The sequence below is a fragment of the Panthera onca genome, chromosome A3 (genome assembly GCF_046562875.1).
Source record: "Panthera onca isolate mPanOnc1 chromosome A3, mPanOnc1 haplotype 2, whole genome shotgun sequence".
NCBI lineage: Eukaryota > Metazoa > Chordata > Mammalia > Carnivora > Felidae > Panthera > Panthera onca.
The window spans coordinates 77,009,034-77,036,305 of NC_138341.1; the positions used below are offsets into that span (position 1 = coordinate 77,009,034).

Genomic DNA, 27,272 nt, shown 5'->3' on the forward strand with positions numbered 1-27,272 from the left:
AGACTCTTAAAAACTGAGAACAAACTGAGGGTTGATGGGGGGTGGGAGGGAGGGGTGGGTGGGTGATGGGTATTGAGGAGGGCACCTTTTGGGATGAGCACTGGGTGTTGTATGGAAACCAATTTGACAATAAATTTCATATATTGAAAAAAAAATAAAAAATAAAATACCTGTTGGTCTCAAAAACAGTCTGTGACCCACAGACTTTTCCTTGATTTTTGCCTTTTCTTTTTTCCTCTGGTTGTCTCCGTTTTTCCTGTTTTTTTCCCCCCACACTATCTGCCATGCATTCTGAATTTCTTGAAAATGTTTCTTTTCTCTGAAAGCCATAAAAGTGAATGGGTCACATTTTATTCTGATTATCCTTTTTTTCTAAGTCTTTCCATGGTTTCTATTTGGAGCCAGTGATAACTTTTTTTTTTTTGTATTTTGAGAGAGAGCAAGTGAGAGAGAGAGCATGACCAGGGGAGGGGCAGAGAGAGAGAAGGAGAGAAAGAATCCCAAGCAGCCTTCATCCTCAGCCCGGATAGAGCCTGACTCAGGGCTCGATCCCACGACTGCGAGATCACTACCTGAGCCGGTATCAGGAGTCGGATGCTTAACCAACTGAGCCACCCAGGTGCTCTGCCAGCGATACATTTTCATGGCTGTCAAAATTTGTTTTGGCAATATTTCATGGAGGTCACGAATGAACAGAAGACATTGGTTGAATCATCATGGTAGCAGTTTGGGTCTTTATAGCTCCTTTTAGACCTAAAATGTAAGTTTGTATAATAGGTATATGAAATACCCATTCTTTGATTCGTTAATTAGTTTCAGGTGATTAGCTGTCGTTATTTATTTATTTTTTTTTCTTAAAATATCTGAGCCTGGCTAGCTCTTATTACTGTGTCACGTATTCATTCCCTTAGTCCATGTTACTGAACCTCTGCCATGAGCCAGTGGCTGGTGTAGGCGCTGGAGACCCAGCAGCGAACAAAGTGTTGCATTCATGGAGCTTGCATTTCCTAATCCATTAAGTGCTTAAGGAATAAATATGAAGTTCAATATAATACTAGGATTGTAAATCATACTTAGAAAGCAGTATATTGTGTAATGTATTTCAAAGTCAAATATAGAGTCTTTATAATCTTTCTGGGCTATAAAAGCGTTTTTTTCTTTATTTCTAATTGAAGCATGGTTGACAATACAATATTATATTAAGAATTGTTTTTGTCGTTGTGGTTTCTTACCTCTTAAAACAAAATTGCACTTTGGTGCTCTTTTTTCACATGATTGAGCACCGTCTTGGAGATTCTTAGACAACACTAAGAAAAGCAACGTAAATGAGATGGTGGCCTTTGTCCTATGGAGAGTTTCTGTTGTATTGTTTTGTCCTGTCTTCAACCAATTTAAAATTTTTGTCGTATTTTAAAAGCATACTCAAGTGTCATGAAGACCTTACATAAATAATTTTCACATTATCTACCCCATGTGTCCCTTCTAATAGAGCTGATTATTAAGTATTAAAAATTACAGGGGCACCTGGGTGGCTTAGTAGGTTAAGCGTCTGACTTCGGCTCAGGTCATGATCTCACGGTCCGTGAGTTCGAGCCACGCGTCGGGCTCTGTGCTGACAGCTCAGAACCTGGAGCCTGCTTCAGATTCTGTGTCTCCCTCTCTCTCTGCCCCTCCCCTGTTCATGCTCTGTCTCTCTCTGTCTCAAAAATAAATAAACGTTAAAAAAAAAATTACAAAATTTGGGAAGGCAAATACCCCCAAGGGAAATCTGCAAGGGATTCGGAACTGGAGTTTGTGCACTCCCATTTTTTTTCCTCAGAGTCAGCAAGCCGCTTACAGATGATTCTGAGTGAGATTCAGCCACGAGATACTAATGACTACTTCAATCAAGCCAAAATACTGAAAGAACGTGATAGTTTTGATTTGGAGGACTTGAATGCCAGTGTGCTGGATATTGGTGCTTCTGCAGAGATCAAAGGTAGCATGTATAAAATCAATATTGTAATATTGTAATCGGTGTTTTAGTGACAAAATGTACAAAATGCTCTTTTTATATAGTAAATCAGGCTGCAGATGTTTGCAGAGCATTTCTAGAAAATAAAGCCTTTGAGCTTATCAATGATTTAGTTTGAGGAATGAGTTTCTAAGACTTTTACCAGAAAATGGTGCATCCCAGTGCGGCATAGAAGGTGCTCCAACAGAAAGCTTTTTAGTGCTAACAGCTGTCTTGACAGCCAGGTTGTGTAAGAGCAGTGGTGCCCTGTGAACTTGGGTTTGGGTAGCAGTTGGCTCCTCCCCTCCGTGTGGTTCATTGTCTTCAGTGAGAGTCCTTACAACCAGGCAGCCTTTTAAGGGAAATCAGCCTTATTACTCAGTAAAGTGTGAGCTGCTCTGTTGTATCAAGCGTCCAGAAGTTGTGTTCTTACTGCTTGTTTTCTCATTAGTTGTTACTGTGTCATTTTCTATAGTGTTATAAAAAGTCATCACTAGTAATATCCTTGTGATTTATTACATATCCTACATTGTCCACTAGATGGAGATATTGACTTAACAAAATTTCTTTGTGTTTTTATTTTTTTAAATTACACACTATAACATCTAAATATATGCTTATTGTAATAGTTTCAAGCAATAGAGAGGTATATTTTAATTAAAAACAAATTAAAGCTTTAATTAAAATTTCAATTCAGTGTTTACATTTTACCTTAAAAAACAAAAACAAAAAAAAAAGAAATTAAAATTTGTTATTTCTTCCCCATCCCACTTCTTTTCTTTTTAATGTATGTGTTTTTAGATCTATTCTATGTATTGATGTGTATGTACATTTTCTCTTTGAGTTTAGCGGGCTTTTAAAAAACACAAATGGGGTAAAAAAAAAAACACACACAAATGGAGTTACATTATAAATATTGCTTTGTTACCTTGCCTTTTAAATTGTCTTGGGTTTTTTTTTTTTAATGTCAGTACTAAAATATTCTTAAAGCGAGAAAAAAAGAGTAAGCATAATTATTACTTATGGGCCATGGAATTTAAATATGTTTTGAAAGAGAATTTGTATTTTCCTTTGATTTTAAAAGTTTTATCTTGCCCCTTTACTGATATAACAGCCACCCTCACCAAGATGAATAATGAAGTATATTTATTATGGTCAATTTATGGATGACCACGAGGCAGAGAGAGTTTGTTTCATTAATTTCTGAAAGTTAGACTTAAGTTTTGAAATGGTGTTGTGTTTTATTTCAAAATTTATTTTGAAAACAAACTATATTAAAAAATGCTTAACATGATTCCTACTGAGAGCACATGCTCAACAAATGTTAGTTGTTTTCTCATGAATAAATATAAGAATTGATTTGTTCAAGCAGATTATTCTTGGGGAAATTATGAATAATCTTATTCTAAGAAACCTGGGATGTGAGTAATCAAGTGTCTAGTGTTGCAAGAGATTGTTTTTTTTTTTTAAGGTAAAGAAAGAAAAACATGCGATGTAACTGCTCAGATGGTGCTGGTGTGTTGTTGGCGAAGTATGAAGGAAGTTGCCTTACTTTTAGGCACGCTGTGCCAGCTTCTCCCCATGCAGTCCATGCCAGAACCCCCCAGCGGATTATTGACAGTGGAGCAGGTAGGTATATGTTTATTCCACCTGGTATAATTTCTGGTCCCATAACTCGAAAACAAATGAGTTTTGAATTTTTCTTGAATAAAATCATACAGATGTCAACTGAAGAAAATTCATGGGAGTATAGAAATTAGGCCTTGGAGTACATTTCCAAACGATGGCAGTTTTAGAAATTTTTATTTTTCTAAGTTATAAAGAACTGTCGATTTTACCTTCTGTCTTCAAGATTATCATTTTAATTTTTATTTCTCCATTTACCATATAGAAATTTAAATTGTAAATTAAAAAAAAACATTTAATGTTTATTTATGAGAGAGAGAGAGAGAGAGAGAGAGAGACAGAGCATGAGCAGGGGAGGGGCAGCGAGAGAGGGAGACAGAATCTGAGGCAGGCTCCAGGCTCTGTACTGTAAGCGGGGCTCGCACTCATAGACTGTGAGATCATGACCTTAATCCAAGTCGGATGCTTAACCGACTGTGCCACCCAGGAGCCCCAAATTTAAATTGTAAATTTAAATGAAATTGTCTATTTAGCAAAACTCCACAAACCTCTTACATTTCTTAAATTAAAAAAAATTTTTTTTTAAATGTTTATTTTTTTGAAACAGAGCATGAAGGGGGGGAGGGGCAGAGAGAGAGGGAGACACAGAATCCAAAGCAGGTTCCAGGCTCTGCACTGTCAGCACAGAGCCTGACGTGGGGCTCGAACTCATGAACTGTGAGATCATGACCTGTGCCAAAGTCAGATGCTCAACCGACTGAGCCAACCAGGCACCCCTTAAATTTTTTTTTTTTTAATGTTTACTTATTTTTGAGAGAGAGACAGACAGTGCGAGCAGGGGAGGGACAGAGAGAGAGAGGGAGACACAGCATCTGAAGCAGGCTCTAGGCTCTAAGCTGTCAACACAGAGCCCGACGTGGGCCTTGAACTGACGAACTGTGAGACCATGATCTGAACTGAAGCCGGACGCTCAACTAACTGAGCCACCCAGGCGCCCCAAACCTCTTAAACTTCTTAAAGGAAAATGGTGCACCTGGGTGGCTCAGTTGATTGAGTGTCTGACTCTTGATTTTGGCTCAGGTCATGATCTCACAGTTCGGTTCGCTGTTAGCCTGGAGCCTGCTTGGGATTCTTTCTGTCTGTCTGTCTCTCTCTGCCCCTACCCCACTCACTCACTCCCTCTCTCCCTCCCTCTCTCTCTCTCTCTCTCTCTCTCTCAAAATAAATAAATAAACTTAAAAAAAAATTTGGAAAGGAAAAAAAGTGCTATATTGGTTACTTATGGATCTCTTGCTTCCTACTACATTGATAATAAAATTGTAGTCACTTTGGTTTTTTGGCTGACTTTTATTTTAAGACCACAAAGTCAGGTCACCATCTGGGACTATTCAAGTGACTTGAGTGCAATGTTTACAAGAAATTAGCTTACCACAAGCATTTCATTTGGAAATATTTTAGATTTATTAGATTTCTGTTTTTAATTGATTCTCTCTTCCTTTCCATATGGTTTCAGCAAATCTATTTCCCACCGTTTTCCAGCAAAGATATATAACACGTACTTTCATTTGTACCCTTTATCAAGTAAGGTAATTTTTCCCCTAGGGTGTTACATTTAAGAACAAAACAAATATCATAGTACACTAAATGCTGATTTTTTCTGTAATAACCATGTGACTAGTTCCATGGAAATAATGCTAATATTTTTATTCACACACTCTCCGTGGCCATGTGCTTGCATCTGGTTAACAGCTGGTCCTGTGATGTTGCAAGGCCCTGAGGCGGAGAATGGTGGAGGAGAACAGTACACTGCCAGCGTCATTGTGTTCCTTATTCTCCTCCAAATCAAATAGGCGTCAGTGTTCTAGAGTTACTTGCAGTCATTGCTGGTGACCAGCTGCAGTGCCAATGCCAACACCTTCGCGGGGGAATCCAGCTATGATTAATGATTACTTCACTGATGTGTACCGTCTTACTAAGAAGTAAACATGTACAAGAGTCTCTTCCCTGTTCAACTCCTCTTTTCAAGGACAAGTTAAAACGTCTAGTTTTTTGGGGTTTGTTGCGTAGCGTTTAAGAAAAATTAGGGGAGCCTGGGTGGCTCAGTTGGTTAAGCATCCAACTCTTGATTTCAACTCAGGACATGATTTCCCAGTTTTTGAGTTTGGGCCCTGTGTCAGACTCTGCACTGCCAGTTCAAAGCCTGCTTGGGATTCTCTCTCTCTCTCTCTCTCTCTCTCTCTCCCCCTCTCTCTCTCTTCCCCCCCCCTCGTGCCCCTCCCTGCCTCTCTCTCCCCTTCCCCTCCCCAAAATAAATAACTACACTTAAAAAAATTAAGGGAAGCATATTTTGCTTTCACTATAGTCGAGAAAGACCTGAAAGCTTTCTGTGAAAACCGTGTGTCCTTGACACTTTTTACATAGCACCCAAATGGTTTGAATTTAATTTACGTGGGATAACGGTGTTGGGACTGAGAATTAATATAAACTAAAAGAGATGTTTGTAAAGAAGAAAAAAAAAAAGACAAAACAACAACAACAATAGCAACAATAGCAGAGAGGTTCCCATAAAGCAAAGGATTCTTCTAATGGCTGTTTTCTTGAATACAAAATAGAATCTTGTTTTTCTGTAAACTACGAATTTCTTTCCTAATGAGATTCAGCCATTTTTCCACGTCGCTGTTCACATGATGACGTCACATTTTTGGTTTGAGAGGAAACTAACAACTGAATGAGCAATCAAGAATGTACATGATAGCACTGTTCTGACCTTGAAACCATGCTGCCTGTGGAAGACTTTATTCTTAATCATGCTGTCTTTAAAGAAATGCCTCCATTTAGGAGTCTTTAGTCAGTGAAAATCAAAGTCATCAAGAAATTAGTGTTATTCATATTGCTTAGAAGATTCCTACTTTTAGACATAGAATTTTGCTCCATGAAATTCTTTTAAATAAAAATATTTCCATGTACTTAAAACCTTTAAGAGTTAAAAAATATATACATGACAGGATATAATTTATATTGAAGTGGCTGAGCCTTGCCTGAAGTCCACTTTCCTCCCCAGGGCACAGTCACCCTTATGACACTACATCTTTTGTGCACCTAGCAGCAAAACTAAGAATTTAAGAGTCAGTACCTGAGGTGAGGGTATCCATAATAGACTTGCACAGACAGAAGCAGTGAAGTGACTTGTAGGCAGAAGTCACTTGTGGGAGGAATATGGGACGTGTATTTCTTATTCCCAAGAATAATAATAACTGTGTTCTACTTTTCTCTCAGTGGATGGAGGCTTTTCCATACGACCTAAAATATTGACGCTCAGCCCGATGCTTCTTTTACTCTCAATTCACCCTTCACTCTTGAAAATAGTATGGTTCTATTCTAATTTAAAATTTGATGTCTCAAATTTGTAGCCTGATTCCTTTAATCCCATCCTGGTTTTAGGGCCGTTTGTTGAAGGGATGACCACTTAAATCCTGCATACACGAGGGGGTGGTTTCTAGCCAGCTGACCGGCAGTGAGACACAATTTGAAGATTACAATTTGCTGCTGTACAAGAAGGTCTGGTGCCTGTTAGTGACTCAGTTTTCAGAGCTGTGTTCACAGACTGAGAGCTGGAAGGATCACAGGGATGATATGATCTAGCCTTCTTATATGATCTAGCCTTCTCATACAAGGGGAAACTGAAGCCGTTGGATGTCACCTGGTTTGCCCAAGATCACAAAGCTGGTTTGTGGCAGTTGCAGGACCAGAACCCAGTTCTCCTTTCCAGCCTGTGTTCGGACACGGCACAGTGCTGCCTTTATTCTTAGCTGCTCGTTTAATTTTTCTTTAAATTTAATTTTCCCTACTTCCCATGCCCAGCCAGACATTTACAAGCAACAGGACAGTAAGGCAACTTGCTACTGAACTTTTCAGCAAATGATTCATTTCCCTAAATCACTTCTTGTGAAGCAGTGTGTCCTCCACGGCTTCGGCAAGAGGAAAATGTGTTCATTCAGAGGCATGTCTGACTTTCCTCCTGCAAGGTAATCACCTAATGAAAGGTTCTTTCAGAATGTTCCTGTGCGAGGGGCAGAGATAAAACCAACTTTGAGGGATGTAAGTCGAGCCCCTTAAAGAGCAGGCAGTACGCTCAACCTTATCTCACAACTTCCTGGCTGGTGTGTGTCTAGGTTTCAAGCTGGATGTTTTGCTGAGGCAGAGCTTTTTCTTGATACATTTCGTTGGTCCTTTCTCCAAGGAATATTGGATACCCAGCGTCTACTGATTTTTTGTAAACAGCTCCCTGTATCCGGAGTATCAATTCATATGTTTATGTATTTCCCCTAATATTCCTAAAAAAAAGCTTTGGGGTAAAATTTTCATATTTGTTTTCCCCTTCCTACTAATTATTGCCCTAGAACTCACGTGAATGAAAATCATTACCGATTAGAAATCAGCTATTTTTTTAAAATTCCTACTTTAGATTCTGTTGTCATTTTTATGATGCTCATGGCTAATTGGGTTTACACGTTTTCTCAGTGTCTTGGTTACCGTTTTAGATTTTCTGTAATGGTCTGCAACAGGAGATCTAGGTTTATTGGCATTTGTAAGTCGTAAAGAAATTGCCTTTTGTATTTTGCCAGGGTTTATTTTTTAGAAATTATGAATAAGTATGCATTGAATTGTACCGAATTCAGGTTACCATTTTTAAGCTGTGAAATGGAATTAAACACATCTCTTAAGTCACCTGTTGACTGCCATACGACAAGGGTGTTGTGGGAACATAAAGAAATGTAATATGTGGTTCTCTGACCTCGAAGGGCTTAGAAATGTAATGGGAGATACAAGATAAACGTTTGTAGAAAGTTAGACTAAAGGACACCAGTTAAAATGGCACGTGGTTAGGAATTTGCTAGAAAGCAAAGAATAAACTGCTAAGAAGATGTCTAAATACCAGAAAAATATAATCTTTGTTGTTATTATGTAGGAGAGCAACATTTGGGCTTTGAAGAATCCCCGGTTTTAGTAAGAAATCCCTATAGTAGAGAACGTACAGTTTAAAACATTAATTAACCTCTGTGGTATAAACTTTTACAAACCGTTCTATTTAACCAAAGAGGAATTAGTGACATTCCTAAGGTAATAAGAAGTGGCTGTGTCCTAAAGTCATAATTTAAATTAAGGGATTAAGTCTCACTACTTGGTGATACAAAATAAAAACAAAACGGACACTTAGTGTTTGCTACTCTGACAGGGACTCTGCACAATGCTTATGTGTAATTTTACTTATTTCTTAGAACAATCCTATGAAGTAGGTTCTAGTTTTATCTCCATTTCACATATAAATAATATAATAAAATAAAGTCAGCTGAATTAGCTTATGTTAGTAAGGAGGCTGAGTAGGGTTCCTGAACCCAGACCTCCCACTATATCAGAGTATCAGAGCTTAACCACCACATATGCTTTTTGTAGAAATGTTCCACCAACACTTAAATCCCTTTTGGTTTATCTACTTTAAAATGAATGGAATTAGCCTTGATTTTTCAGCCGTATTTCTCTCTATAGACAAAGGACAGATATTTAAAAATGTATTTAAATTTGTCCTGTATGGGTTTTAGACTCTTGATTGTACATTTAGCTCCTCTAATTAGCCTAATGGTAAATTATAGATGCCTAGAGACATGGCATGTAGCTGTTTTCCCCTGTGGAAATTTACACCCTGTAAATCCAGAAAGCGTGTTAATTGACCTATACAAATAGGTTTTATGAAAATTTAGAACCAGGATCTGCTAAACTTAAAAAGATAGTCACTAGAATTTAAGAATAGAAATCAGTGCCCCACCTCCCCCTTTTTTTTTTTTTGCATTTATACCTTAATTCTCTTTCAGAAATCTTGAGATGTATGTTATTCATTAAGAAATATTTTGTGAAGAAATCATCCATGTTTTTGTCAACTTTAGATAGGACCTCAGTCGCATCTAATAAAAAGGCAGTTGGGTTGGAGTTTTCAGAAGGCTTTTTCATTTTTAAGATACATTTAAAAATTCTATTTTTTTTTTTTTAAGATTTTTTTAATGTTTATTTATTTTTGAGAGACAGAACTGACTGGGGGAGGAGCAGAGAGGGAGGGAGACACAGAATCCAAAGCAGGCTCCATCCAGGCTCTAAGCTGTCAGCACAGAGCCAGATGCGGGGCTCGAACTCAAGAACCGTGAGATCATGACCTGAGCCAAGTCAGACGGTTAACCCACTGAGCCACCCAGGCGCCCCAAAAATCTATTTGATTCTGACTGTTGTCATTAATTTTCTAAGTTGTTAGGGTCAGATCTGTGCCTGTCATCTGATTATCCAGTGGGAGGTGTGAGCATGGCCCTTTTTCCTGTCCAGCTGCTCAGAGACCACACTGCCCTGCTGACTCTTTCAACCCTTGGTAATGGGGTTCATCCCCAATTTGCAACCTTATCTTTCTCTGTTTCCTAGAATGGAACCTTAAGGTCATTCAGCCAGGTCTCCTAACCTTCTCTTACATAATCTGTGTTCCTTCATATAGGAAGATCCAGTAAAGTGTCTGGCAGGTAGCAGGTATTTAATAAATGTTTATTCATTCCTTCTAGCCACCCAGCCTCTTCTCATGTTACTTACCCTCTTCCATTTTGATCCACCCAAGTATATGTGGTTCAAGGTCTGAACACAAAGCTTCTTGCAATAATTTATTCCAGAGCAGAAGGATCTTTCATTTCTTGGAGTTGTTAGGCGTCTAATGGGTACCACTCAGCATAGTGTTTTTCTCTGAACTGAAAGCCTCTTGAGGACAGATGTCTTGTTTTGTTCTTCCCCATCTACCCTAGCACTAAGCTACTAAGCATTTGGCTGGGTGCTCCAGAAATATTTACTGGTGCTCCAGAAATATTTACTGTCTAATTAACATACATTGCATATTCTCTTCAAAGGCACAAATTCGCAGTATTACGTAGGTGGGTTTGGTGGGAGATTATGTTCAGTATAAAATGAGGAAAAACTGTCTACTTCTCAGTTGTGTTCTGAGAACCTCATTCTGTTTCCTGAGGCCAGGATTACCTAAAATCAAGGTCCACCCTTGAGAAGAACGTCCACTGGTCACGCTTCTGAGGTCTTTGATTTTATTATATGCTTTTTGGTTTAGGCCCCTTTAAAAAGAGTTAGGATAAAGGAAGTAATGAAAAGAAAATCTTTGCTTAAGAACTAGATGGTGAACCACTGTAAGTTCACAGAATAGCACTTTAATAGTTAACATTTGTCTTTTCCTGAAGTATGTTTTACTATCTGTAACATTTTAGAAAAAAAGTTAAGGAGCTTAGACCTCAACTTTATGACTTCCTGTTTTTGTTTTCCATGGCTTAAAACACCTTCTTAGACATCTTCTTTTATTTCTCTAATAATAGAAACAATAGCCATAACAACATAGCTAACTGGAATTTCTTCTGGTCCCCATTTTGTAGGATTACTGAGCTTCAGATCTATCTTGGGGGTTAAATTCAGATTTAAGGCTTGATAATTCTGATGAAAATATGCTCTGAAATTACCGTATTGAAGAGAAAATGACAAAGCTTACCTTGACTGTGGCTTTTGATAACTAGCAGTATGTGGGTCTTAAAAAATATATATTAAAAAGTAGGAGTATCATCAGATCTTTGCCTGAAAACTTGAGCTGAAAAACATGATCTCTCATTCTTTGGGATATTAAAATGTTAGACTTTTTAAATTACTATTATTAATTGCTTTTCTGGTTCTTTGTTGTTTTATATCTGATTCTTACTTCTCTAAATGTATTGCTTGTTGCCTCTCTATAATCAGGTATATTTTGAGTATGGAGTAATGTCTTTACTTTTCCTCTATTTGGAAACCCAGAACTGAATTAGATTATAAGTTATGGTCCTGTTCTGGACTTGTAAGTTTATTAATTCATTTTAATATATAATTTTGAGGCAAGTGCTACTGCTGTCCCCGGTTTGTAGATGAGGAAACTGAGACACTTGCCCATGGCCACATGTTTAACTACACCTTGCACTGTTTGTTATCTCTAATGTGTTCAGGGCACTAACCTAGTCATTGTGCAGAGGTAGAAAGTGTTTCTAGGTAAGCATATCTGAACTATCTTGGGACATCTTGCCTTCTCACCATACTGTGATCTGCTGGGGAGTCTTGGATCAAGAGAGCCAATTACAGGGGCACCTGGGGGCTCAGTCAGTTGAGTGTCCGACTCTTGATTTTGGCTCAGGTCACGATCTCAACAGTTTTGTGGGTTTGAGTCCCACGTTAGACTCTGGATGGTAGCTGCGTGGAGCCTTCTTGGGATTCTCTGTCTCCCTCTCTCTCTACCCCTCTCCCCGACTCCAGATAAATTTAAAAAAAAAAGAAAAAAGAGAGAGCCAGTTACAATTTTGGTCCTGAGCTTTATACAAAATTTGGATTTTTCTAAAGTCTGTAGCCGCCAAATCTTACTGGCATAAAAGTACAATTAGCCCATTTAATAGTTAATTCTGTACAAAACCTCATCAACAACTAAAGACATCATTAATCATGTCTTCTTTAAAATAAATTGCCATATTTGTTATTTGTCTAAACTTGCAACATGTAGAAAAGTGATTAGGTAGCATTCTGGAAAATTCCATGGTTCCAACTCAGAGTAAAGCATATCACTTTTCAGTTTTCAGGAGTCCATTTGCACAAATCTTGCATTGCCATTAACAAGTGTATATCTCTAAAGGTAATTTTTGGAAGTTATTGTTTAATGGATTGGAGTCTCAGTTGGGGAAGATGAAAAAGTTCTATAGATGGATGGTGCTGATGGTTGCATAACAGTGTGAATGTACTGTTACAGAACTGTACACTTAAACATGGTTAAAATGAGGGTGCCTGGGTGGCTTGGTTAAGCGTCCGACCTCGGCTCAGGTCATGATCTCGTGGTTTGTGGATTCGAGCCCTACATTGGGCTCTGTGCTGACAGCTCAGAACCTAGAGCCTGCTTCGGATTCTGTCTCCATCTCTCTCTCTGCCCCTCCACTTGCTCATGCCCTGTCTCTCTCTCTCTCAAAAATAAACATTAAAAACATTTTAAAAGATGGTTAAAATGTTAAATTTTGTGTTATGTATATTTTAACCACACCTAGCCATAGGTGTGTGAGGGTTGTCGCCTTGTGTGCTTTGCTATTGGTGTTGAGTGATAGGAGCTAACAGAGAACACAGTGAGGTCTGTGCAGTTGGCAGAGGGAGGCAGTTCTAGTGTAACAGTTAAAGACAGCCAACTGGAGCCAGACTGCCTGGCTTTATGTACTGGCTCTACTACTTACTTGCTGTGTGACCTTGAATAAGTTACTTGGCCTTTCTGGGCCCCCTCCCCAATGAAAAGTGGAGATAATGATAGTACTTATTTCATGGAATTACTGTAAAGATTAAATGTGCTGTTATAAAAACACTTAAAATACTACTTGTCACAGAGTAAGTGCTAAATGGATAGAGAACTAGTCCTGAGTTCTAAATGATATTACTGACATAAATATATCTGTAAATATACATATAAATCAGACATTTATTTTTCATTTTGTTTTAAAGGTAAAAGAAATAGGAGATTACTTTAAACAACACCTCTTACAGTCCAGGCACAGAGGAGCATTTGAACTGGCTTACACTGGCTTTGTGAAACTCACTGAAATACTAAACAGGTAAACAAAACAAATATCCTTTTGTGTACATTTTTAAAAGACTAAAGGTACAAACCATGTGCTCGAGTTAAAATTTACTTGTGTCTTTTGATGTTTAAAAGAATAAGACTTAGTTGGCTTCAAACTTTTGGAAGAAATTGTTTTCTTAGGTTTCATTGTGTGCTTTACTGCAGATGATTGAGTGAAATGTCCAAACCAAGTTGCTCTCCCATTGAAAGGTGATTTGAAGCAAACTCAAGAGATTTTGCTAAAAATAGCTTTGAAGTTACCATTTCTTTTCATTGAATGAAATGACTGTTTTGTCTGTTTGAAAATTACCTGGCATTTGGAATAAAATAAGCTTCCAGTTTTTTGGATTTGTGTATATTACAGACAGAGAAACACTTACGGATTTTGTGTTTTCCTTTATAATTTTATCTTATAGAAAAATTTTAAAGAAGAGTAAATAGACCAAAAAGTATCAAATATTTTTCCCCCTTACCTGGAAAAATACGTAGGTAGATTTCATGTATTTAGCCAAATGTGTTTTTTTGACATTATAGGTGCTGATAATTTCATTCATTCATATAATAGATTTCCTCTAAAGAACTTGTGAGGAAACCTTAAATTACTTAATGACTAAGTGTTCATGGCAAGTGTTCTCTAAATAAAAGGTAGTATTTTCCAGGAAAACATTTCCATTGCCTGGAAACTTTTTGAAATGAAGCAGAGTTCTGCCAGTCTTGTAGCCTCAGCAAACATTTTATTTTGGGCTGGTAAGACATCTACTCCTTGAATATTTTTGAAACTTTTTTTTTTTTCACACTCCTGGTAAAAACATTTAGAGAACATTTTGCAGTTATGGGCTGCACAGAATATCTTTAAACGATATGTTATAGAATGGCCCTGACATTAAAATGCTGATCTTGAAAATATTTTATTATCTTTTCAACTCTTTCTTTCTGGTGTAGACATGACTTTAGGGGTATTTTTTCTGATAACACACTTCACTTCCTTCAAATCATTATCAAATGCATACTGAACACTAGTTGTGTGCTTAGTAGTGTGTTTGGTCTGGAGGCTATAATACTTCTTTATAAGACAAGGGTCCTGTTCTTAAAGAGCTTATTGTTTACGAAATAAGCAGGGATGAAACGTAAGATATTTAACAGAGGGTATTTCATGGGTACTGACTGGTCAGAACAGACACTGGCTGTAAGCACCTAACATCGCTTTATGTATGGATGTGTGTTAGCTGAATACCTGCTTGGAAAGTGAGGCCAACACACTTGAACAAGACCAACAATCCAGTGTAATTGTCGAAATGTGGGTCAAATTTACAAATGATGTAGGACTTGCAGAGAGAAAGTAACAGCAATAGGCTGCTAGGACTTAATGGAGGAAGTAGATTTTCTGCTAACACATGAGGGAAGTTTAAGTAGATAGCAGGAGAGAGGAGGAAACTTTATGAGCAGATGTTCAGAGGCTATAATCAGCACGACATATTGGTAGGTGAATAAACAGGCCATTCTTATTGTAGTGGTAGTGGTGTTAGCAGGCAATACTGTACCCCTGGGTAGATTGAGACCGTATTACAGATATTTAGAAAGTAGGTTTGCTGCGGTAGGGATGGAGAAAGGCATTGAATTTTTTTTTTTTTTTAATCTGAAATAGACTATAGGAGGCATCACAGAACAGAGAAATAGCAGTAAACTTTGACATAGGCTCTCAGTTCTGTTTGTATCCATTCCATTTATTGGCAGTGAGATTGTACAAAAGTTAATCTCTTTAGCTCTGATCCCTTCATCTCTAAAGTAACAAAAAGAATATTCGCCCTATTGATGTATCTCTGGCTATTGTTGTGCGGATCAAGTTTGCATTATAAAACTTTCCACAAATGGAAAACATCAATGAGATTGAGGTTGATGGTGGTGTTGGTGTGTAAAAGTGGTTTTCCAGTTGGAACTGTTAGATTAGATAGATCTGTAATGACAGATTACAGTGAAGAGAGCCCGGAACCAGTTATAATGATCTAGATCTAAGGTGATGAGAGCTTCCTCTGTGATGATGGCCCTGGGAATGGAGAGAAAGAGATGGCATGTCAGTTAGCATTCAGCCCCACTTCATAACAACTCCACACATGATGTATTGAATGCTTAGAAGGGAGCTGTGGATTTTATTATATTTGCATAATATATCTACATATTTCATGATTTTATGGGTCAAGGGTTACGGCAAGGCTCTGCTGGGTGATTCTTCTCAGCATGTTTACTGACTTCAGTTGGTGGCATTGAACTGGCAGATGAACTGATCAGGAGGATCCAGGACAGCTTTATTCATGTTATTTATTTATGTTACCTTGGTGGGACAGCTGGAAGATTGGGCCAGGTTGGGACTACATGTGGTCTCTCAGCATGGCATTCTTAAGGTAGTTGACTTTCATGTATGGCAGCTGGCTTCCCCAGAAAGAGTCCCGAGAGAACCATGCAGGAGCTGCATGGTCATTTCTGACCTAGCCTCAGAAGTCTCATAGCCCTGCTTCAGTCACATTCTTTTGGTTATAAGTGAGTCTTCAGGATAGTCCAGATTCAAGAAGAGAGGAATTAGACTCTACTTTTTGTTTAACGGTGAAGTGGCGAGATCATATTATAGAAATACATGTGGGATATTGCAGTGGCCATCTTTGAAAAATGTGATCTGAACCACATGAACCAAGTGAACGTGAGTGATGGAGGGCACCAGAAGTCCATGATTGTTCCAGTGGTTTAATTCTTGGTGAACAATGGGACTGATGTTAACAGAGGCAGAGAAACTGAAAGAAGGAATTAGTTTGATAAAGATGAACAGGGGCGCCTAGGTGGCTCAGTCAGTTAGGTGTCTGACTCTTGATTTTGGCTCAGATCATGATCTCACAGTTCATGAGATCAAGCCCCGCTTTGGGCTCTGTGCTGACAGCATGGAGCCTACTTGGGATTCTCTCTCTCTCTCTCTCTCTCTCTCTTTCTCTCTTTCTCTCCTTCTCCTTGTCCTTCCCCCACTCGTGTGCTCTCTCCTTCTCTCTCTCTCTCTCTCTCTCAAATAAATAAACATTTTTAAAAAGATGAATAAATTTGTTTTGTATGTGTTGTATGTGAGCTGGTGATGGCATATCCTGGTGGAAATATTTAAGTCAGAGCTGGGAGATAGGGGGTTAAGTTTGGGGGATACAACACACAGATGTAGGCTTAGCAGTTATCACCATAAACATTATAGTTAGTAAGATTGCAGTCTTTAGGGGAGAGCATAAAAGGAGAAGAGAGCAGAGGACCAAGGACAGAGGCTTTTGAACAGTGGTACTGTACTGGGTGGTTGAATGGTACATTTGAAGGCATTCGAAATAAATGGAACAGGAAGAGCAGGCAAGGCCCAGTGCCTGGTGTCTCAGCCACTCCTAATCTGCTTTAAAGATCTCCTCATGGCTGTCACTACTGGCTTTTAACCAGCCTGTTCTGAGTTCTCAACTGTTGAATTCCAAACTAAGTGGTTCTTGGTCCCTTTGGAGACATTTCTGATCTGCCGAACAGAACGTTTTGCAAGAACGTCTTAACAATGTGTGTGGCTTCCTTTTGTTTGGTTTTGATTTTTAAGAGAAAATGTGTTTCTTTTGGATCCTTTTAAAAGCTTTTTATAAGCTCTTAAGTTATGAAAAAGTTATTTTTCATATAACTGTTAAAAAGTTTGCAAAAAGAAATCTGGGCTTTCATGAAAATCCACTGCTGGATTTTCATGAAATGGAGGCCAACTGCTGGCCACCTCTTGAACTACAGCTGTGTTAGGGAAGGAAACACTTAAAGAGATTGATGGATAAATAACTGGAGTTAAACATGAGCCACATTGTTTGAATTGGTTTTTAACAGGATTATTCAAAACGTCTTCAAATGTAAACTGACTTCACTATTAAACAATCATCTAAGAATAAATAGGATTGGGAGATGCTATTCTTTTTCTCTGGGAATTTTTTGAAAGCAACATTTGCGCGCACATACATACACACACACATACAAACAACATGTTGAGTTAATTTTCTAGAGTCTGCTTTTCTTATATGGTGCTCTCTATTTAGAATTTGATGAAATATGCATACTCTTCTTCAAAAACCAGTGTAAGCATTTGATTGAAGTGGTTAAGTGCATTAAAGTCATAACTCTCAAGTTTCTGGTGAAATTTATGTTTGCTTGTTTACCCTCTATGGCTTTAGTATTTAAAGTTGTTGTTTCAGTGAAAATGAACAGAATCTTAAACTAGGGTGTTAGGCCAGGGACTCTAGCTTTCACTTGTACGATCATGAATTAATCCTAACTGTAAAGGGACTAAATTGTTGACCACAATTCTAAATGTAGAAGAGTGTTTTGTGAATACTTGATATTGTCTTATTCTACACATATTTGAATTGCTTTGCTTGTTGAAATATAGCTTAGCCTACAGCTATTTATTGCAATAATTGCAATCATTTTCAGTTATTGGCCTGAAAAAATGAACTGCCGACATTTAGCAGTTTTTGTCATAAAAATGCTAGTTCTAATTCATGGACATCAACAATGATAGTAGACAGAAGTAATTTAAATATGCACTTAAACTTTCATCAGTTAATTATAGCTACTACAATTAAATTTTCTTTTTAATCTTTATTTTTGAGAGAGAGAGAGAGAGACAAAGTGTGAGTGGGGGAGGAACAGAGAGAGAGGGAGACACAGAATCTGAAGCAGGCTCCAGTCTCCGAGCTGTCAGCACAGAGCCCGACGTGGAGCTCAAACTCATGAACTGTGAGATCGTTACCTGAACCAAAGTTGGATGCTCAATTGACTGAGCCACCCCAGGCACCCCTGTAGCTACTACAATTTAAATTCAGCAGAAAACTTCTTATGAACATCTGAATTATAGTAATGAAAAAATAATTTGCTGCAGAATGAAAGACCAAGTCTCTAAAGAATATGAGATTGAGCAAGAAACAAATGGAGACTGTAATGTATTAGATTTGGTGAAAAAGTCATTTAACTCCTGATGAAGTAATATAAAGTCATGTCTAAACCTTTATTTACATCTGCTTTGGCAAATGTGTCTAAATAAGACCCTTTTTAAAAATGTTTATTTAGTTTAAGATAGAGCGAGAGAGAGAGAGAGAACGTGCACATGCATGTGAGTTAGGGAGGGGCAGAGAAAGAATCCCAAGCAGGCTCCACGGTGTCAGCACAGAGACTGACATGGGGCTCATCTCATGAACCATGAGATCATGACCTGAGCTGAAATCAAGAGCCAGACACCTAACCAACTAAGCCACCCAGGCATCCCTAAATAAGACCGTTTTTTAAATTTCTGAGTGTCCTATGAATTTTATTTAAAACATTAATAATTATATAAAGAATAACAAAGCAATAATCACTCTGGGAAGCCATATTTATTCTTCATAATTCTTTAAAATTCTTTAAACTTCCCATTTATGTAGTGAATTGAAAGGATTTGTTGAAAACTGAGATGTTTTAATATTTAAATTCTAAATCTTGGTGTCTTTGGTTTTTGGCCCCTGAATTTTCATTTTTAAGCCCACTCCATAGGTGAGTCAGATATTACCTTCTTTCTAGAACGTTGATACTTGTTTTTAAAGTTCTCATAATGGTATTGAGTCATTTCGACATAACAGAGGATTCTTGTTCTCAATGAGTAACCTCTATCTCAGGTCTGTTAGTGAAGTCCCAAGGTTTTTATTATTAATTTTTTCTCCTTGATCTCAGGGAATGGTTATATTAAATATTAAGAGAACTGACAATCTGATCTGCACTTCTAAGCACTTTTTTTAATCCCCTGTATCTTGCTCTTTCCCTATGGCCTTCTTATTGGTAACTCAATTTAGATTTGGTCATTGTCCTTATTGCCTGTGCCTGCAGCTCAGGCTCAAAATAGCCCCCTGATGTTTTAGTCTGCAGTAAACCTCAACTATATTTGATGGTGGTGAGGGAGGTTCAGATGACTTCTGTTGATATGTAGCTTTCTCACTGGATCTCATTTGGACAAATCATTTTTCAGGCTTAAAATTTCTCCATGCTTCAGGGTTATGTTACCTTTTTAAAATGTGCATGCACATGCACGCAGCCTTCCTGCACATCTGTCCTTATTTAGTTTAATGGAAATAATAAACGTGAACCTTGAGATCATAAACATAATATTTGACCAAAGAACGAATGGAGTGGAGAATTTAGCTTATGAAATAATTGGAAATTGGGAAAAATCTCTAAGTTAGGAAAAATGACCATACTGAAAGAGTTTGAGGAAATGAAGGTAACATTTCTGAATTAACAGTAGTAATAAAACTAATCAGAACTTAACAAAAATAGCTCTGTGTTACCATACTTAGGTGGATGGATTAAGCCATTGGAAAGCCACTTTGTAGTCAGGGAACCTGATTTACTGGCACAAAATAGTCTAATGACCAATTAGTTGAGTATACAGCAAATGTAATTTGATTTCAGTCTGCGGGTTTTATGCTTATCTTAGAATACTTATCCACTATGAGTGAGATAGCTTTGTGGGTAGAAATTGGATTAATCTGCTTATGGAACAATAATTTGCTCCAGTGATTTGCTCAAGACAACACAAAGGCCTAAACACCAGCTATAGCCTGCCCTATTTATTTCTGTAGTAGAGATTGAGGCCATAGCACTTAGCATAGGAAAAACGAAAAACAACTCTCCCACACCCCAACCGTCAGCCTTTTTCTTTTTTCTTCCTCTTTTTTTTTTTTTTTTTTTTTTCCTGACTGTGTTGAACAGGAGAATCAGAATGGTCTGATTCCTCCCACCCCACACCCTCAACCACCATCTCCCTCAGTGTTTATTAAAAAAAAAAAATTTTTTTTAATGTTTATTTATTTTTGAGAGAGAGACAGCACGAGCAGGGGACGGGCAGCGAGAGGGAGACACAGAATCCAAAGCACAAAGCTTGACGCGGAGGTCAAACTCACGAACTGGGAGATTTTGACCTGAGCTGAAGTCGAATGCTCAACTGATTGAGCTCCCAGGTGTCCCTCTCTCAGTGTTTAGAGAAGAGAATACTGAGGTATGAATTAGAGCTGAGTTCTCCCTACCAGCCTTGTTGACAAGAGGAAAGCCATTTAACCTCTCTGGGTGCTGTGTGCTCTCTGAGAAAGTGAGAGGGTACCGCTTTCTGAGGCCTGTTTGCAGCTCTGAGCGTCCTACTCATTGTACAGTGCTGCTTTCTAGTTCCTGATTGGGAAAGTCTGGGTATTTGGGCCATGAAAGATTGAGGGAAGTTGGATCATTTTTAATAAACTTCCTTTAGAACTGGTAAACTGATCTCTTAGGAGTATTTTGTGGATTAATAACATTTAAGGAGAGTTTCTTATGAAGAACCTGGAATCCTTTGTAAGAAAGTTACAATTTGTATGATGTACTCAAGACTAAAGACACTGTGTATTTTGTATTAAGCTGACATGGGAGTGAAATAAAACAAATGATCCTTCAGACAGAGAGGATGTCTCCTCTTTTTGTGGAGAGGCACTTGCTACCAAAATCAGGTTTGGCGTTCTCCACGGCTGTGGTTGGTGACTGCGGAGAGATGGCCCAGAGAACCAAGGACTGCTTCACTCAGGAACCTTTCCCTTTTCCTTGCTGCCCCTGGATTGTGTGATGAAGAACCAAAACAAACAACCAGAGTTGTTGCATTGTTCTTGGGAGCCTTGCCTGGTTCCATTTTTACCTTTCAATCCCTTCATTATCGCTAAGGACCAGCAACTCTGGAGTTTTGAAATCACTTCCTTATAAAGTAATCTTTCCTTGTTGGGGAGTAGACAGAAGGTTCATTGACCAGTCAGAGCTCTAGATTAGGCTATTGTGTTTTTATAGGCACCATGGTGGCTTCACCATGGAGAAACCTTAAAGTTCTAGCCCTCCTTTTCTGCACCTGGTTTTTGTTTTTGTTTTTCCCATTTATTTGCCTAACTAAAGCCGCAACTAGTGTGCATCCCCTGGCACCAACCCTAGTTGTCCTTGTTTAATCATTCAATAAAAGATTTCTTGAACATCTCCTGTATGCCACATGCTGTGTTAGGAAACGCTGTGTTTGACCATTGAGAATATGATGTGGTAGTCCAGAATTGCAGTGAACCTAGAGGCAGTTACTAGGATCCAAATTTGAAACACTTAACTCTGTAGAACTAAGAGGGACATGTGAGAACCTGAGCAAAGAACTAAGGCCATGAGGGACTCAGTGTTTGGGGGGACATTTTCATCAGGAGCTTTGGAGACTTATATAATTTAGGGTCATTGCTTTCTTTATTTGTATTAGTAACCCAGATAATAATATCTCATTGAATTTCAAAGCAATCTTGTAATTATCTCCTTTTCATTCTTATCTACTAAGAAATCAAGCGATTTGTTCATAGCCACGCATCTAGTTAGTGAACAAGCTGGCACTAGAATCCAAATATTTTTGGAAATTCATACTGCTTCAGAGATTAGCAGTTTAACAAAAGTTTCGATCACCTATTATATATAAGAAATTGTGATAGGCATCACAGAAAAAATATGGATAAGACATGGTTTTTGTTCTTAGAAGAACTTGCAGCCCAGCATTTTAATCTTTGGGATTAGAGACGTAAACATAAATTACAAGGCAGAAATGAAAGGCCAAAAAAATGTTCCTTTAGGGTGGCTCAGTTGGTTAAGTGTCCAACTTCAGCTCAGGTCATGATCTCGCGGTTCATGAGTTTAAGCCCCATGTTGGGCTCTGACAGCTCAGAGCCTGGAGCCTGTTTCAGATTCTGTGTCTCCCTCTTTCTCTGCCCCTCCCCTGCTCATGCTGTGTCTCTTTCTCTTTCTCTCAAAAATAAATAAAAAACATTTAAAAAAGAAAGAAAAGTTTCCTTTAACTGAGCTGTCTATCCCAGGTGATGGGAAGAATAATTAACGGCATCTGCTGGTTCTAATGGTGGCACCTCTGGTGTTTGGAAAGCACTTCTGTTTGTACTTTCTTTTCCAGTTACCATACCACTCTTTCTTTGTCAACCTAGGTTTTTAGAATGGCACTCTTAAAGGAATTTCTAAGTTATGGGTCACTCATTTATTCAACAGGTATTTGTTGAGTTCCTGATTGGATGTCAGGCCCTGTTACAGGTGCTGGGAATAGAGAAGTGGATAGGACAGAAAATGTCCCTGGTATCATGGAGTTTATATATTAAAGGGCGTGTTTATTGCTGAGAGAGAGAGAGAGAGAGAGAGAGAGAGAGAAGAGTGAGCGGGGGAAGATCAGAGAGAGAGAGGGAGACACAGAATCTGGAGCAGGTTCCAGGCTGTCAGCATAGAGCCAGATGCAGGGCTCTAACCCATGAACCGCCAGATCATGACCCCAGCTGAAGTTGGACACTCAACCGACTGAGCCATCCGTGCGCCCCTCTCTTTCCTCTTAATGCTAACATAAGCCAAGGCTTGAATGGCAAGAAACAGCAGCTTTCTGAAGGAAGAATTTTTTAAACAACGGGAACAGCTAATGTAAAAGCCCATGGTGTATTAAAGAGCAGAATGGTATTAAGATGAAGCTGAATGAGGTTGTTCAAATATGTAGGACTTTGTGAGTCAGGATACGGACTTTGGACTTTGTGTCCTCTTTTGATTTTTTTTTTTTCCTGAAAGTTCCCAACCAAATGGATATAAAAATAGAAGGTATCTTGAGAATTGTACAAACATTAATATGTATGGATGTTAGCTTTAAGACCATCAACAAAGAAAGTACATACGTATGTGTTATGGAGTTGCACGGAAGAGGGCAGGCAGGGGAGCTAGATGACATCTGAGAAACCACATGGATGTGTAAAATAAATGGAGATAAAGTTTTCATTCCCAGAAAGTGTACTATGTCTCTCCAAGCTGTTTTTAGCTTCCGCCTGACTCTGTTCTTACCTGTCCTTGGAATCTTAGATCCATTTGTTCAGTATCATCGGTAGATGATTTTAGGCTAGTGCATGGAATATTGATTCAAAGCATGTAGCTTGTGAAAGCAAATACCTCTTTTTACATTATGGATAATTTTTCTCTTCTAAACCTAGTGGGTATGCTGCCCCCAAGTATAAGGGTGTAGAGCCCCCACTTTAGTTTAAAGTCTGACTTGGTTTTTTATGTTTTAGGCAGCTAAAAGTTTGCTTTACAAAACTTTGGACTTAGGTTAGTGAGAAAGTTCCTCTTAACAACATTAATATGGTAGAGGTTTGGAGATGATTCTAAAATTATCAGGTTATCCTCCTTCTACTTGCCCTGAAAGCCTCAGTCTGTTTGTTTGCTTTAATGTAACTAGGTACATGTTTTTTTCAATTTCCTCTGTTTTCATCTGTAGGAATCAAAGTGTTTGTCTTTGTTTTGGGTATCAGACCAATACCAATTTATTCCCCACTTGGTTGCCTCTTTATCGTTTACTCTGATGTGATATACACTGTTTTAAGGTTCTAAGTGTATTATTCTGAATAGTCAGATTAAGAGTTTGTTATTTTTTGAAATTATGGCTTATTGCTGTTTACACTCAGATGATGATGGTGATGATTGATAATGGTGAGCTTGAGTAAACACACATCATTGGCTTTGTATCAGGATTGGGGACAAATTCTGGTTTGATCCCCAAAACAAGCTCCTTTTTTCTTTGCATTATTTAGAATTATTTAAATTATTAGCAAATGAAACATAAGGAAAGTGAAACAAGGAACCATGGTAGGGGAAAAATTTATTAACAATTAGTGTAATAAATAGCTTTGTTTTTATTCATACTCATTTTTCACAAGCCATTAACTTACTTAGTTGAATGAATTTTCGTTTGGAGTCACTCTGACACCTGGCAAAGTGAAATTTTCTGTTTATGGGAAAAGGAAAGGATTTTCTTCCTTTTAGTGCCTTTAGTGATAATAGCTTGGTAAATAAATTATTATTTGGGAAATGAAGATATTGGCAAAAAGCTTAACCTTTACACATAATTAGTTTCCTGGCAATGGAATCTTGATAATTTTCTGGAATTTTGCTTCGTGTATTGAATTTAAATGTACTTTGCATTTAAAATGTGAAATTAGTTGCTTTGTGTGTGCAGGTGGAATAATTTCTTTAGGCCAGCTATGAGTTAACACTGGAAAGTTTATTAACAGACATAAATGTTCCCAGTTGTCCAAGAGAATTGGAATACTTCCAAATGAGTGAGACACAGTTCACGTCAAGTCAGTTACAAGTAGGCTAACCACTGAGTGGTTTTTCTGCAGGATATTTTAATTCTCCAGCTAGTTTTCCATCCATGTCACTCAGTTTGTTTAAAAACTATTCTAACCCCCACTCTGATGGTATATGTACAGGGATTGAAATCAATCTGAAGGATAACAATAAAATATGATTAGGAAGGTAAATTTCTTAAACTTCATATACTGTGGTAATACATTCTAAAGCCACGGGAACTTGCTTTCTGAATTATGTGTAATTTGGTATTCTTATTCTACTCTCCCCTTCCTAAGGCACAGCATAGTGCCGAGCAGACTACTAGATACCTGATAGGTCTTTTTTCCAAATGAATAAATGAAATCCGCAGAAGCAAAGAATAGAGAGTTGATAGAATATCTGTCATGAGCAGATTGAGCCAAATGTGGAACAGAATCTAGGACAGGCACCTTGAAGTAATGCCTTTTCATTAAGCAAGGTCTTTGGTGTCAATCTACATTTTAATCCTCTCTCTGTCACTCACAAGCTTTATAACGTTGGGGAAATAATCTAATTTCTCTCTTTTTTAAACCTGATTTTTAAAAATTAGCATTAAAAATTTGTACATATTGGTAAGTATAGTGAACACTATAATCAACAGTTGTATAACTGGAGGAAGATTGTTCCAGGTAGAGAGAAGGTCGGGTGCCAAAGTCTTGAGAGGCATGGACTAGGGTCAGTATTCAAGCCACAGCAGGTAAACCATTTGTGATGGGAGTGGAATAAGGAAAAAAGTTGTAGAAGATAGGATCAGAGAGGTAATGAGGACTAGATAGTATTAGATATAGTAAGGACTTTGGCTTTTATTCTGAATAAAATGGGGAACCATTGGAGGGTTTGTGAACAGAAGAGTATTATGGTGTGGTCTCTTAAAAGGATTTTTTTGACTGCTGTGTTGAGAATAGACTATAATAGTCAAAGCAGAGAGAGCAGTTAGGAAATCACAATATGATTATAATTCAAGAAAGAGATGATGATGGCTTGAAGAGTAGTGGAGATAGTAAAGAGTGGTCTGAATTTGGATGTAATTTGAAGGAAGAACAGAAAGGAGATATTGACCAATTGGATTTGATGTTTAAGAAAAAAGATGATTCCAAAATATTTGGCCGGGGGTGGGAGGGAGGGGAGGGTGGGTGATGGGTATTGAGGAGGGCACCTTTTGGGATGAGCACTGGGTGTTGTATGGAAACCAATTTGACAATAAATTTCATATATTGAAAAAAAAAAAAAGAAAAAAAAAATATTTGGCCTAATATGTATCATTCATATGCTACATCATATGCTACATATGGGCAGAATAGATTTTTAGAGGGTGATCAGCAATTTAGTTTGGTGTATGTTAAGTTTGAGATGTCTAGTAGATACCACATTGAGACTGCTCTGAGTCTACTTAACTTTGCAGAGGCATGTTCTTCAGAATTTCTTTTCATAATGGTCTCTGGGAGGCCGTCTTACTGTTTGTCTCAAATTGTCTTTATCTACCTCCACTTTTGAGTATAGTTTAACTGGGTATAGAATTCTGGTTAACAGCTATTTTCCCTCAGTGCTTTAAAAATCTGTGTCTTTTATTATTGCCAGTGAGAAACTTATCTTTGGTGTAATTGGTTTCCTTTGTAGGCATCTTATTTTTTCTTTCTTCTCCTGTGGCTTTTAAGGTTTTCTCTTAATCGCAATTTCACTGTGATATGCCTAGGTATGGGTTTATTTACCTGGAGTAGATACTTGGAATATACTTTGAATCTGAGGCCTTGTGACTTTTTTCAGTTTTGGAAATTTTCTAGATATTTCTTTGAGTATTTTTCTCCTAGTTACTTTATTCCTGCTTTCTGTAACCCCTCTTAGAATATATTGGTGTCTCTCAAGCTATTGTCTATATGTATGTATACAAACAGGTACATTTGTGCACATATATATTTGGTGTTTTTGTCTTCTTTCTCTGTACTGTTTTGGGTACCTTTACCAGAAAACTGTCGTCTGAGTCACTAATTCTCTAGAATTCATCTTTTTTTTTTTTTAATTTTGAAAGTACATTAAATTTTTTTTTTAACGTTTATTTATTTTTGAGAGAAAGAGAGACAGAGTGTGAGTGGGGGAGGAGCAGAGAAAGAGGTAGACACAGAATCCGAAGCAGGCTCCAGGCTCTGAGCTGTCAGCGCAGAGCCCAACACGGGGCTGAAACTCACAAACCATGAGATCATGACCTGAGCTGAAGTCAGACGCTTAACCAACTGAGCCACCCAGGCTCCCCTTGCTCTTTTTAAAATAGAAGTTATTCCTAATCTCTTGAGTATTCTAAACAGTTATTTTAAGGTCTTTGTCAGACTGCTCCATAAAATTGTTTCATGTGGAATGAATTTATGCTCAAATTATTGTTTTTTAAGATAGTTTTTCTTAATGTAAAACTTATGGCTGTGTTTTGAATTTTGATTTGCTGACTATATGATTGGGAGTCTTTTTGGTTTATCTTTTTATTCTCCTTTGGCCCATTCCTCTCTATCAGAGGAATTAGATTAGATAGTGGCATTTTAGGTCTTCCACCCAAAGTAATACTGGGAATATTACAGATCTTGTCACCAAGCTAGAAGTCAGCCTGGTTCGAGGTTTCTCTGGGCCCACAGCTTTTCCTACTGCTGGAGCTCTGGCAGTAGCCCTTTTCCAACTTCCCTTCATGGGAGAGGAAGCCCCTGAAATTTCCCATTTCCTGGGAGTGAGATGAGTTAT

General features: G+C 38.0%; 1 protein-coding gene across 6 annotated transcripts in view; it reads left to right on the forward strand.

Moving 5' to 3' along the window:
• THADA (THADA armadillo repeat containing) overlaps positions 1 to 27,272 on the forward strand; it is a 325,993-nt gene that overhangs the window by 48,693 nt on the left and 250,028 nt on the right. For 4 of the 6 annotated variants that reach the window (XM_078444418.2, XM_078444420.2, XM_078444423.2 and 1 more), the window contains 3 exons: positions 1,820 to 1,981; positions 3,465 to 3,622; positions 13,193 to 13,302. In XM_078444418.2, coding sequence (XP_078300544.1) covers positions 1,820 to 1,981; positions 3,465 to 3,622; positions 13,193 to 13,302 — 430 coding nt within the window. The remainder of the gene's footprint in view (positions 1 to 1,819; positions 1,982 to 3,464; positions 3,623 to 13,192; positions 13,303 to 27,272) is intronic. The other 2 variants (XM_078444419.2, XM_078444421.2) reach the window with 1 other exon arrangement.